The 14,272-nt window shown below is 45.7% G+C and overlaps 1 protein-coding gene across 2 annotated transcripts in view; it reads right to left on the reverse strand.

Annotated features, from left to right (window-relative positions):
* Positions 1-316: 316 nt before the first annotated feature.
* Positions 317-14,272, reverse strand: part of FIRRM (FIGNL1 interacting regulator of recombination and mitosis) — a 1,527,986-nt gene continuing 1,514,030 nt past the window's right edge. For both annotated transcript variants that reach the window (XM_069231089.1, XM_069231088.1), the window contains one exon: positions 317-881. In XM_069231089.1, the coding sequence (XP_069087190.1) occupies positions 687-881 (195 nt within the window). In that variant the 3' untranslated portion in view covers positions 317-686. The remainder of the gene's footprint in view (positions 882-14,272) is intronic.

Below are 14,272 nucleotides of genomic sequence, written 5' to 3' on the forward strand. Positions count from 1 at the left end.
CAAACACCAAGGGCAGGAGTTATTGAGCCCGAAAAGAAATCTTGAGAGCGCCAAGAATGATAAGCATGCACCGCTGATCTCTTCACACGGGATATTTCACTAAATTAACTGGAAAAAAAGTGCTTGCAAAAAAGCTTCAATGCTGAGCATCTCAGTGCCATTACATCCAAGGAGGCACTGGAAACAAGTTGGAGCTGTTGCACCTCTTATCTGCGCAGTAGAACCATTTCAAGATTTCCAGAACGAGTCGGGTGTCAGAGGGAGTTTTATGACCTGAGCAATCTGTAGGAAGAAGTAAGCATCAGAACAACATAACTGACATTAATGACCAGAATATTTACGTTTATTTTTTTTTTAAGTTTTAAAATATTGACACTTAAAAAACAGAATACAGACGTAGTGATACTGTGGCACGAATATTAGAAATGATGTTACATATATACAGCATACAGGTTGCACATCTTCAAGTTTTAAAAAATTGAGTACAAAATATTTAATAAAATCATTGAATATGTAGTGACAAATTAAGAAAATGAATTACCAAAAGTTATTTATTCTGAAAGTGTGCCACTCAAAATTACAGAGCAATTGAAAAATTTCAAGGGCTTGCCCAGGACACTTAGAAAAGATGTCTATTGACAAGAAAACGCTTTGGTGAGAGCCCCGTTATGAACGGTTACATATTTTTAGCTGCAGTTGGCTTGCCCTTTTAAAGATATTAATAATGTTTCCAAGTCGTGTAGTCTTTGTGACAGCCAATCAGGAGCCGGGCTCTTTTGCAGTAGTGATAATAGGGCCTTTAAAGCCGCCTCTGCTGCCTCTGTTTGCAACTCATACTGCTTGCTGTGTGGATACTCATGGCGAGCTCGCTTCGCTGATGGCTGCAGGGAAGAATGCAGAAATATTCTCAGTGCTCAATCTTCTTGTACAATGTTATCAATGCACTAAACGGGATAATACCTTTAAACAAATCTAGTGTTTAGAAAATTGAATCTGTGCTACCCAGTATACAATCATGGTCACTAGGCTAAATAAGGAGCTAGCATGAGCACATACAAATAAACTACAATGGACAGAGCATAGTGGCCTGTTACTGATTTTTCAGAAAACTAAAAACAATGGGATATATTGACTAAAGTACCCCCAAAAATATGAGAAGGAAATTCCTAGTCAACTTGGAGTTCAATCACCTAACGGAGACGAAAGTTGTAGGAAAGTACCATCTTGCCTGGCATGTTACCCCCATTTTCATTGTATGTATGTTTGTTTTGGCCCTCGTGCCACTGGGATCCTGCTAGGCATGACCCCAGTGCTCATAGTGTATGCCCTGTATGTGTTCCCCGTGTGGTGCCTAACTGTATCACTGAGGCTCTGCTAACCAGAACCTCAGTGTTTATGCTATCTCTGCTTTCTAAAATTGTCACTGCAGGCTAGTGACTAAATTTACCAATTCTCATTGGCACACTGGTACACCCTTATAAGTCGCTTGAATCTGGTACTGAGGTACCCAGGGTATTGGGGTTCCAGGAGATCCCTATGGGCTGCAGCATTTCTTTTGCCACCCATAGGGAGCTCAGACAATTCTTACACAGGCCTGCCACTGCAGCCTGAGTGAAATAACGTCCACGTTATTTCACAGCCATTTTTCACTGCACATAAGTAACTTATAAGTCACCTATATGTCTAACCCTCACTTGGTGAAGGTTAGGTGCCCAGTTACTTAGGGCCATATGTACGAACACTTTTCCCCATATACACAGAATGGGTAAAAACCTTTGCTACATCTGGCCCTTAGCGTGTGGGCGCCCTAGCAATAGCCAAGGTGCCCCTACATTGTTCAGAGCAAATTCCCCGAACTTTGTGAGTGCGGGGACACCATTACATGCGTGCACTATACATAGGTCACTACCTATGTATAGCGTCACAATGGTAACTCCAAACATGGCCATGTAACATGTCTAAGATCATGGAATTGTCACCCCAATACCATTCTGGTATTGGGGGAGAATTCCATGATCCCCCAGATCTCTAGCACAGAACCCGGGTACTGACAAACAACCTTTCCGGGGTTTCCACTGCAGCTGCTGCCAACCCCTCAGACAGGATTCTGCCCTCCTGGGGTCTGGGCAGCCCCAGCCCAGGAAGGCAGAACAAAGGATTTCCTCTGAGAGAGGGTGTTACACCCTCTCCCTTTGGAAATAGGTGTGAAGGGCTGGGGAGGAGTAGCCTCCCCCAGCCTCTGTAAATACTTTGATGGGCACAGATGGTGCCCATCTCTGCATAAGCCAGTCTACACCGGTTCAGGGATCCCCCAGCCCTGCTCTGGCGCGAAACTGGACAAAGGAAAGGGGAGTGACCACTCCCCTGACCAATACCTTCCTGGGGAGGTGCCCAGAGCTCCTCCTGTCTGTCCCAGACCTCTGCCATCTTGGATTCAGAGGTGTTGGGGGCACACTGGACTGCTCTGAGTGGCCAGTCCCAGCAGGTGATGTCAGAGACCCCCTCTGATAGGTTCTTACCTCTCTTGGTAGCCAAACCTCCTTTCTTGTTAGCCAAACCTCCTTTTCTGGCTATTTAGGGTCTCTCCTCTGGGGTATTCTTCAGATAACGAATGCAAGAGCTCACCAGAGTTCCTCTGCACTTTCCTCCTTGACTTCTGCCAAGGATCGACCGCTGACTGCTCCAGGACGCCTGCAAAACCACAAAAAAGTAGCAAGACGACTACCAGCAACATTGTAGCGCCTCATCCTGCTGGCTTTCTCGACTGTTTACTGGTGGTGCATGCTCTGAGGGCTGTCTGCCTTCACTGTGTACTGGAAGCCAAGAAGAAATCTCCCGTGGGTCGACGGAATCTTCCCCCTGCTAACGCAGACACCAAAAGACTGCATCACCGGTCCTCTGGGTCCCCTCTCATCCTGATGAGCGTGGTCCCTGGAACACAGGAGCTGGATCCAAGTGACCCCCACAGTCTAGTGATCTTTCAGTCCAAGTTTGGTGGAGGTAAGTCCTTGCCTCCCCACGCCAGACTGCAAACCTGTGTACAGCGTGATTTGCAGCTGCTCCGGCTTCTGTGCACTTCTCCAAGGATTCCTTTGTGCACAGCCTAGCCTGGGTCCCCAGCACTCCGTCTTGCAGTGCTCAACCCTCTGAGTTGGATTCCGACATCGTGGGACCCTCCTTTTGTGACTCCGGTTTCACAAATCTTGTAAGTGCCTGCTCCGGTACTTCTGTGGGGGCTATCTGAGTTGCTGAGCGCCCCCTCTGTCTCCTCCTCCAAGGGGCGACATCCTGGTCCTTCCTGGTCCCCAGCAGCACCCAAAAACCTCTACCGCGACCCTTGCAGCTAGCAAGGCTTGTATGCGGTATTTCTGCGTGGAAACACTTCTGCAACATCCAGCACGCCGTGGGACATCTTCCATCTAAAGGAGAAGTTCCTAGCCCTTTTCATTGTTGCAGAATCTTCTGCTTCTTCCACCCGGAGGCAGCCCTTTTGCACCTTCATCTGGGGTTTCCTGGGCTCCTGCCCCCCCCCCCAACCCCCACCAGAAACTATTGCAACTCTTGGACTTGGTCCCCTTGCCTTGCAGGTCCTCACGTCCAGGAATCCGTCTTCAGTGTTTTCCTGGTGCTTGTGGTTCTTGCAAAATCCCCCTATCACGACTATTGTGTCTTTCTGGGGTAGTAGGGTAACTTTACTTCTACTTTTAGGGTCTTGGGGTGGGGTATTTTGGACACCCTTACTGTTTTCTTACAGTCCCAGCGACCCTCTACAACTTCCCATATGTCAGGGATCCATTTGTGATTAGCATTCCACTTTTGGAGTATATGGTTTGTGTTGCCCCTAGACCTATGTTCACCTATTGCATCCTATTGTGATTCTACATTGTTTGCACTACTTTTCTTACTGTTACTTACCTGTTTTGGGTTTGTTACATATATCTTGTGTTTATTACTTAACTCCTAAGTGAGGGTTTTCTCTGAGATACTTTTGGCATATTGCCATAAAAATAAAGTACCTTTATTTTTAGTAACTGAGTATTGTGTTTTCTTATGATATTGTGCTATATGATATAAGTGGTATAGTAGGAGCTTTGCATGTCTCCTAGTTCAGCCTAAACTGCTTTGCCATAGCTACCTTCTATCAGCCTAAGCTGCTAGAAACACCTCTATTCTACTAAGGGATAACTTGACCTGGCACTTGGTGTAAGTACCACAAGGTACCCACTATAAGCCAGGCCAGCCTCCTACAAAAGTCTGCAGCTGGCTGCCCACATAAAGCTGGGGACAGACAATATTCTCAATATTAATATGAAAATCTAAGACTACACTATGAAAGTGTGTTCTGCCAAGCAGGGTAAGGTTCACTGTAATTGGAATGAGTGATGACTTGTTAAATTAGTCCAAACCTTTGAAATAGACAGTAAAAGAAAATACTGCACGACTATGTTTTATGAACTAGTAATAAAGTTCAACCGACAAATACATCAACTGCACACATTTGCTTTTAATCTGCAAGTTACAGATTTATTCCAGGAGAACGACTCAGCTTTTTTTTTCTGGTTGAAGTTGATTTCGCCATCACTGAATTATTTAACTTTAGAATATATGAGCTATGTGTAGGATCAAGCAACGATTAATTATTAAAAACAAATATTTTTTTCAAAACATGCTAATTTGAAAATGTTTTCTTAAGATCTAACTGAATCAAAAACTATTGTTATAGAAATATTCTAATACAATTTTGCATAGTAAGAACACCACCATGTTTTTCTGCCCCAAGCAAGTACATCAGTATCCGCTCGCATTCCCAGCTAACTGTGAAAATCACAGAACCCATAGTTACAATGGCTTTAAGTCCCAAGATCACTTGGTACCGTGATGGTCCCACCACTTTTTCTAGATTCTATCATATTTGTGGGGACATCCCCGAGCCTCATCAATGACTTCCCTTTAACTTACCACACCACCATGCCCCGCGTCCAGGCTGTGAGCCAGGGACTGCTGAGAAAGGAATAGTTTCTTACCTGTAACTCCAGTTCTCTTGTAGGGGTATTTCCATGATAGTCATAAGCACTGAATAGTTCTGCACGCCCGCGGGGACCCTGGAGCACTGTTCTGAAATGTCTTCTTAAGTGTAGATGTGCACCTTTCTTGAGGAAGGCCTGCAAAGTCACTTAAGAATGTCAATGTGCAGCCTAGACGAAAGGCTACAAAGGCCAAATTGTTCATTCTTTTTGGTTGAAAAAAGGGTACTGTAGTATAGATATACATTAAAAAACATGCATATTCTAAAGATGATGCTGAAAAAATCTTTCACAAACCTTTTTACAACTTTATATAAGGATGAAGCAATGCAGGGCAGTGTAGCCCATAGGCTGACATTATACAGAGTAAAAATAGAGCTGTGCCTTTAAGAAGAGATAGACTTCATGTATCCCAACATGCATAGCAAGAAGCAGTTGCCTCAGTTCTTTTTGTAGGCTTGTTAGCTGACATGAAGGAGTCTGAAAATATCATTCATTATTAATATTATTATTATTATTATAATTATTATCATGTCAACTCCACCGGGGAGGAGGGAGGGTTGCTTATGACTATCATGGAAATACCCCTACGAGAGAACTGGAGTTACAGGTAAGCAACTATTCCTTCTCTCGTAGGGGATTTCCATGTATAGTCATAAGCAGTGAATAGATTAGCAAGCCCGTCCCCATGACAGCGGTGGAGTAGACAGAACAATAAAGAAATAATAAATCACGCAAAGAGATTCTTAAGAGAAGCCTGTCCTACTTGAGCATCTGCTTAGTAAAGGTGTGGACAGATCTCCATGTAGCCGCTTTGCAGATATCTGCTAACGGAATATTTCTCATTAAAGCAGCAGTGGCTGCTTTGCCCCTAGTGGAATGGGCCTTAGGTCTGCCATTGAGGGATTTATTGGCTAACTGGTAACAGAGCAAGATACATGAGACAATCCACCTGGATAAGGATTGTTTGGAGGTGGCCAGGCCTGTTCTAACTGGGCCATAGTTAATAAACAGCTGTTGTGACTTGCGCAATGATTTAGTTCTATCTAAATAACATTTTAAAACCCTCTTTACATCGAGAGAATGTAGTGTTCTCTCAGCAGGAGTAGATGGATTTTGGAAGAAAGTTGGTAAGGAAATGGTCTGATTTACATGAAAGTCTGAAATGACTTTAGGTAGGAACTTAGGATGTGTTCTCATTACCACTTTAGAGGAATGGAAAACTGTATATGGTTCTTGAGCGCAAAGGGCCTGGACCTCACTAACCCTGCGAGCTGAAGTGATTGCTACAAGAAAGGGAGTTTTCCAAGTAAGATGTTGGAGGGATGCCTTGTGTATGGGTTCAAAGGGGTGTAGCATAAGACCTGAAAGGACTATATTAAGCTCCCATGGAGGAGATGGATGTCTAGTAGGAGTAAAAACCTTTTTTAAACCTTCTAGAAAATCTTTAATGACTGGAATTTTAAAGAAAGAGGTTTGTGAAGGACTTTTCCTATATGCTGTCAGAGCTGCAAGGTGTACTCTGATGGATGAAAACTATAAGCCAGACTTCGCTAGGTGTAATAGATATGGAAGAATAGCTTCTTTTTCGCATGTCATTGGGTTAAAGTTCTTGTCCGAACACCATATGCAGAACCTTTTCCACTTGAAGGCATAAGCTGTTCTTGTGGAAGGCCGTTTTGCCTCCCTTAGAATCTCCATGCAGTCCTGAGGAAGATTAAGGTGACCATACTGTATTAGCTCAGGAGCCATGCTGGCAAATTCAAAGACGAGAGGTTGGGATGTCTCATCTGGCCTCGAAACTTCGTGAGAAGGTCCTGGCGCCATGGCAGTCTGATATGTGGACGGAGTGATCGGTGAAGAAGGTCCGGGAACCACCACTGGCGTGGCCACTCTGGAGCGATGAGAATCATCTTGGTGTTGGAGTGGGACAGCTTGAGGAAGACTGTCGGGATCAGGGGAAGCAGTGGAAAGGCGTAAATACATTTTTCTGACCAGTCTATCCATAGGGCATTCCCCAATGTCCCTGGATGGTAGTACCTGGAGGCAAAGTCTTGGCATTTTTTGTTTTCTGGGGTTGCGAACAGATCTATAGAAGGGGTACCCCACATGGAAAAGATGGAGTGGACTACATTGTCGTGTAGAACCCACTCGTGGTTTTCGTCCATTGCTCGGCTGAGGGCATCAGCTTGGACATTCTGTACGCCTGGCAGGTGAGTTGCTATTATTGCTAAGTTCCTGGCTAGAAGCCAGTGCCAAATTGTTTGGACCTCCGTAGACAGAGTTCTGGATCTGGTGCCCCCTTGCTTGTTCAAGTAATACATGGTTGCCATGTTGTCTGTTTGGAGAAGCAGAGTATTCGCAGTCAATGCGGGGAGGAAGGCCTGGAGCGCAAGATGGACTGCACGTAACTCTAGTAGATTGATGTGATGTAATCTCTCCTTCTGCGACCAAGAGCCTTGAATCTGTAGGTGATCCATGTGTGCACCCCATCCGAGCAACGATGCATCCGTGACTATCGTCTGAGTGGGAGGCTGTTGGTGAAATGGCATCCCTTTCAGGAGATTGCTCGGAGAACACCACCACTTGAGGGATTGAATGGCATGAGGAGAAAGAAGGATGCTGTCCTCCCAATTGCCTACTAGTTGATTCCATTGGTTTTCCAGGCACTCCTGTAAAGGTCTCATATGGAGGCGAGCGTTGGGAGTGAGATAGATGCAAGACGCCATCGACCCCAGGAGAGAGGATACCGTCCTTGCAGTGGTCTGAGGGACTTTCTCGAGTAGCTGGAACTTCTGGAGGATTGATAAACCTCGCTCCTCCGAAGGAAACACCTTTGCTTGAGTGGTGTCGATGATGGCGCCTAAGTAGTGCAACCTCTGTACAGGTGATGTCGTGGACTTGGAGAGATTGACCTGAAGGCCCAGTTTCTGGAGTAGTTGGTAGGTCCAATTGCAATGCCCTTGGGCCTCTTGGGATGTGGATGCTTTTATGAGCCAATCGCCTAGGTAGGGATAGACGAAGATCCGATGTTTCCTTAAATGGGCTGCCATCACCGCCATGCATTTGGAAAACGTCGTGGGTGCTGACTTGAGGCCGAAGGGAAGCACTGTATATTGGTAATGGCTTTGTCTTTTGACCACGGGAATGTGGAAGTAAGCATCGCGGAGATCTATTGAACAGAGCCAATCGCCTTGATGAAGTTGAGGATAGATTTGGTGTAAGGATAGCATTCAGAATTTTTCTTTGCAAATCCATTTGTTTGCTATTCTTAGATCGAGGATGGGTCGGAACTCGTGCTTGTCTTTTTTCAGTACCAGGAAGTACCTTGAATAGATTCCCTTTCCTTGCCGGTTCATTGGAACAGGTTCTATCGCCTTCTTTTGCAATAGGGTTCTGACCTCTACTTTGAGAGCGTCAAGGTGGTATTTTACCGGGTTGGGTGGAATAGAAGGCGGAGGGTTTATGAACCTGAGACAATAGCCATTCTGCACAGTATTTGAAACCCAGGCGTCTGATGTTATGCGTTGCCACTCTTCCAGGTAATGCGAAATACTTCCCCCTACCGGAGTGGGTAACGGAAGAGGGGGAAGTAAGGATTCAGAGTTTTAACGCTGATGTTTGACGTCCTCCTTGGGCGGTCTGTGGTGTGGAGCGACCCCTTGTTTTTTTCACTGGGTGGAAAACGGTCTCTGGTGTTGTTGGTGCTGGGATCTAGGCAGCACCCATTGCGGAGTTGGAAGCCTTTGAGAGAAAAATCTACAGTGGTAGGGATGGAACGTTTTCCGCTGTTCTCTTGGCTTCGCGATGCCCACTGCCTTAAGTGTGTCTGGTTCTGTCTTCATCCTAGACATCTCATCGTCCGCATGAGACCCAAACAAAGTGGAACCTGAAAAAAGGAGGTTCTGTATCCTCTGTTGCGCTTCTGGCTTGAGTGAAGTAAGGCGTAGCCAGGAATGTCTTCTTAAGGATACGCCATGACAATAACCATGAGCAGATAAAATGGAAGAATCCGCAGTCGCACTAATAACCTGGTTCGAGACCATGGCGCCTTTGTTTACAATTTCAAAGAAATCCTCCTTTTTGTCTTTGGGAAGGTGATCAGCAAATTGTAGCATAGAATCCCAAAGGGCGCGATCATATCTGCCCATAAGGGCAGTGGCACTAGCCGCTTTCATGGTGATGGCTGATGTTGAGTAAACTTTCCGGCCTGTGGCATCAATCTTTCTACTCTCCTTGTCTGGTTGAGAGAAGGACGAAGGAGACGTTGAATGCAGCTTTTTGGCAGCCACGATTACCACCGAATCGGGCACTGGAGCCGCCCTCAGAAATAAAGGGTCCTGCTAAGGAGGACGGTATTTCTTTATGAGTCTGGAAGGTGCAGTCTTGGTTGTGGACGGTGTAAGAAAAATGTCCATTGCCGGTTCCAGTAACCCTGGGACCAACGGTAGTAATGGCCTAGCCGAGGAACGTTGGTGTAATGTCTCAAATATGATAGAGGTTGTTGGAGTGGGTACTGCCAGGGGGATGTTAAGCTTGGTAGCACCGCAAATTAATACCTCCTGAAAAGTATTCACATCATCTATAGGCGAAACTCTCGGAGACGGGGAGTCAGATAACGTCAGAAAGTAATCTCTTGTGGATGAAGATGAGTGCCTACGGTGGGAGCAACGAGACCTGTGATTTGAATCATGCCAATGACGGTGTCTAGACGCAGAGGAACATCTCAAGGAATGACACAAATGTCTTGTGGATCCTGCAGGAGTTACAGGGGCCGCCTCAGAAGGTGGTATCGGAGGAGGAGCTGTAGATGCCAAAGGTGTCAGAGGTAAAGGAGATGGCTGAGGAGAAGGTGGCAATAGAATCAGAGAAGCAGAGGACTCAGAAGTGGTGTAAACTCTCCTTGGTCTCTTTGAATTCCTTCTCGATGTCCACAAGCTTCTAGATGTCAAAGTACGAGGTTGACGTGTAACTCTCGACGTTGATTCCTCACGCTGTTGGGAGCCCCTCGACAGCGATCTGCCTCGACGTCGATCGTCTCCGACGGCGAGCACTGTCCTTCGACGTCGACCTTTCCTGTCGTGTCGACGGTGACCTCGACAGAGAACTCCTCGACAGCGAATGTCTGCGCCGTCTCGTCGCCGATAATGCTCTCAACGGCGAGCGATGTCTCTTACTCGACGGCGAGCTGGTTCTCGGCGGTGAGCATGTCGGCGTTGTTCCTTGTCTCGACGTCGATGTTCTCGATGTCGTCGGGGACCCGTGTCATTTTTTAACAGTTTTGGAAGCTGCTCCAGAGGACGAAGTCAGAGCCCTGGTGGAAGACTGACCTTCCCCTCGCTCTGTGGTCTTGCCTGTGGATTGTGTCCTCTGTCTACTGTCCTCCTTATCCTGAAGGCAAATTTTCTCCCTGTCACGCAGGGTGCGCCTGGAGAAGGTTTTACAGATGTCACAGGCATCAGGTTTATGAGAAGACGGCAGGCAAATAATACAGACTTGATGTGGGTCTGTTTTAGCCTTTTTTCTGCCACAACTAGGGCACTTATCAAAAAGAGAAGGCATGTTGATGGAAAAAAGCCTTAAATTTCTGTCAGAATTTGAAAAAAAAAAGACAGAAAACACTCAATCTGGTTGAAAGACGTCGAGTGAAAATTAAATCCAAAGAATTTGTGTGAAATTTAGTCAAAAAAACCTATCAATAGGTGGAGCTCAATGCTTCAGGGCCCTGTCAGAAGGAGCCGGAAAAAAGAACTGAGGCAACTGCTTCTTGCTATGCATGATGGGATACAGGAAGTCTATCTCTTCTTAAAGGCAGAGCTCTATTTTCACTCTGTATAATGGCAGCCTATGGGCTACACTGCCCTGCATTGCTTCATCCTTATATAAAGTTGTAAAAAAAATATTCTGCATCATCTTTAGTATATACATGTTTTTTAATGTATATCTATACTACAGTACCCTTTTTTCAACCAAAAAGAATGAACAATTTGTCCTTTGTAGCCTTTACTCTAGGCTGCACATTGACATTCTTAAGTGACTTTGCAGGCCTTCCTCAAGAAAGGCGAACATCTACACTTAAGAAGACATTTCAGAACAGTGCTCCGGGGTCTCCGCGGGCGTGCAGAACTATTCAGTGCTTATGACTATACATGGAAATCCCCTACGAGAGAAGTCTAGTTTCGGCCAATATCTCTTTTAACAATCGTGCCCACTCCCACCAATATCCTATCTTCCCTGGTTCCTTCTAGGCCATCAGGTACACCCAGTAGACTGATCTTGGGATCCCTGGCAATGGCTGTACCAACCACAGAAGACAACACACCCAGTACTGCCTGGATAGTTCTGGATAACAAGACATAGCCAGACCACGTGGAAAAAAATTGTCCACCGAGCTCCTGCTCCTGAAGCACATAGAGAAGGCAAGAAGGCCAGCTTTAAGCAAATGGAGAGGGGTCATGTATGCTTGATGCAAGTATTTAAACTATATAAAGCAGTAATCACCAAAGTGCAGTGGGACATACAGGCATCACTCCAGTCCACTTCATCCAGTTCCCTCACATGGACTTCACATTTGTCACTCAGAGGGGTCAGGGACGTTGGGCATTTATTACCAGGGATTTATAAATCTGGAAAATCTCCCCATTACCCAGTTGGCCCAAAATGGATAAGTTACTTACCTGTAAATCCTAGTTCTCTTCCAGGGGTATCCTCATCAAAGTCATAAACATTGAATATTGCCGCCATTGTGCGGGGACCCCGGAGCATATATAAAAATACACACATATTATACATGTGTAAAACAGCAATGCAGGCTATAATGTTAAAACAGGCTAAAATGCTTTATTTCTATGAAGTTTTTTTTTTTTTTTTTTAATAATAAAATTACAATAGAGAATAAATATCTACCCAAGCCCCCAAAACTGGGCTTAGGGAAGTAAGCAGCAGTAAACTCTAGAGAAAAAGAGAAAAAACTGCATTGAAAAACAATGGAGCATTCTTAGCCAATAGGCTGCATGCAGGTTAACACAGGAGAACCATAAAAACTTTGGCACCGTGCCTTTAAGACCCTGAGCACCTCCAGTATCCCACCATGCCTCAGGGGTGAAGGAAAGGTGACAGTTGGTTCACAGTTAGGTCAGTTCTTTTTTACGGTGACAATCTGTGTAACTGATTCAAGATACAGTCTGTCCTGCACTTCTAGGAGACGTGCGTCCGGGGAGAAGGGTGGGTTGTTTATGACTTTGATGAGGATACCCCTGGAAGAGAACTAGGATTTACAGGTAAGTAACTTATCCTTCTCTTCCAGGGGATCCTCATCAATAGTCATAAACATTGAATAGATTAGCAAGCCCATCCCTAAACTCTGCGGACTGTCCGATAGAAGTGCAGGAATAGATACGTATTATGCAAATAAATTTCTTAGAGAGGCCTGCCCCACTTGGGCATCCGCTCTTGCATCTGAGTCTAAACAGTAATGTCTAGTAAACGTATGTACAGACTTCCATGTAGCAGCCTTACAAATCTCAGATATCGGAACATTGTTAAGGAGGGCAGCAGTAGCCGCTTTTCCCCTTGTGGAATGCGCTCTAGGCCGCGCTAGTAATTGTTTATTAGCTAGCTGGTAAGTATTAACAATACAAGAAACTATCCATCTTGATATTGTTCGTTTAGATGCTGCCTCTCCTGTCCTCAAATGACCATAGTTTACAAACAAGCAGTTAGAGTGTCTAATCGATTTTGTCTTATCCAGATAAAATTTCAGCACTCTTTTCAAGTCTAAGGAGTGCAATGCTTTCTCTGCCGGAGTCTCCGGATTGGGAAAGAAAGTCGGTAAAGATATGGTCTGATTGATATGGAATTCTGACACCACCTTCGGAAGGAAAGATGGGTGAGTTCGTAGAACCACTCTATTGTCATGAAAAACCGTGTACGGTTCTTTGGAAGACAAGGCCTGGATTTCACTGACCCTCCTCGCTGAAGTAATGGCCACTAGAAAAGCCGTCTTCCACGTAAGGTGTTGTAAAGAGGCCTTATGTATAGGCTCAAAAGGAGGGCCCATAAGTTTTGCCAAGACTATGTTCAGCTCCCATGGAGGAGAAGGTCTCCGAATGGGCGGAAAAACTTTCTTCAAACCTTCTAAGAAATCCTTGACTACAGGTTTCGTAAAGAAGGATTCCTGAGAAGGTGAATTGCGATAGGCTGTAATAGCAGACAAATGTACCTTAATAGATGATACCTGCAGACCGGACTTCGCTAGATGAAGCAAATAGGACAGTATGACACCCTCCTGAGCCCGTATGGGATTATGACCTTGCTGACAGCACCATATGTAGAATCTCTTCCACGTAAAAGCGTAAGAACGCCGCGTGGAAAGCCGTTTGGACTCTTTCAAGATGTTCATGCACTCCTGTGAGAGCCCTAGGTGCCCATACTGCAGGAATTCAGGAGCCATGCTGTTAAGCTCAGAGAGGGTAGGTTGGGATGTAGAATTCTGCCCTCCATTCTGCTCAGAAGATCCGGTCTGCACGGCAGCCTCCTGTGAGGTTTTTCCGACAGGTTGAGGAGATCTGTGTACCAGAATTGACGGGGCCACTGTGGCGCTATAAGAATCATTCTGGTCCTGGATCTGTAAAGTTTGCTGATCACTGCTGGAATGAGGGGAATCGGCGGAAAAGCGTAGAGAAATATCCCTGACCAGTCGATCAACAGGGCATTCCCTCGAGATCCCAGACGGTAGAACCTGGATGCGAAGTCTGGGCATTTGTTGTTTACTTCGTCTGCGAAGAGATCCAGTTGAGGCCGACCCCATTGCGCGAAGATGTATTCTGCGACTTCGCCGTGTAGGACCCAATCGTGAGCGTCCTCTAGGTGTCTGCTCAGAAAATCTGCTTCCACGTTCTGCTGACCTGGCAGGTGCACCGCTGTAATTGACATTCCTCTGGCCAGGAGCCAATGCCATATCGCTTGGGACTCTTGCGATAGGGGTAGGGATCTCGTTCCCCCTTGTTTGTTCAAGTAATACATCGTGGTAGTATTGTCCGTCTGTATTAAGAGCGTTTTCCCCTGAATTAGTGGTATGAAAGACTTGAGAGCCAGATGGACCGCTCTGAGTTCCAGCAGATTGATGTGATACTGCTTTTCCTTGTCTGACCACAGACCCTGCGCTTGAAAAGGACCCAGATGAGCCCCCCATCCCTGAAGAGACGCATCCGTTACTAGGGTGTCGGATGGAAACACCTGGTGAAACG

The sequence above is a fragment of the Pleurodeles waltl genome, chromosome 4_2, assembly GCF_031143425.1.
Source record: "Pleurodeles waltl isolate 20211129_DDA chromosome 4_2, aPleWal1.hap1.20221129, whole genome shotgun sequence".
Classification (NCBI taxonomy): domain Eukaryota; kingdom Metazoa; phylum Chordata; class Amphibia; order Caudata; family Salamandridae; genus Pleurodeles; species Pleurodeles waltl.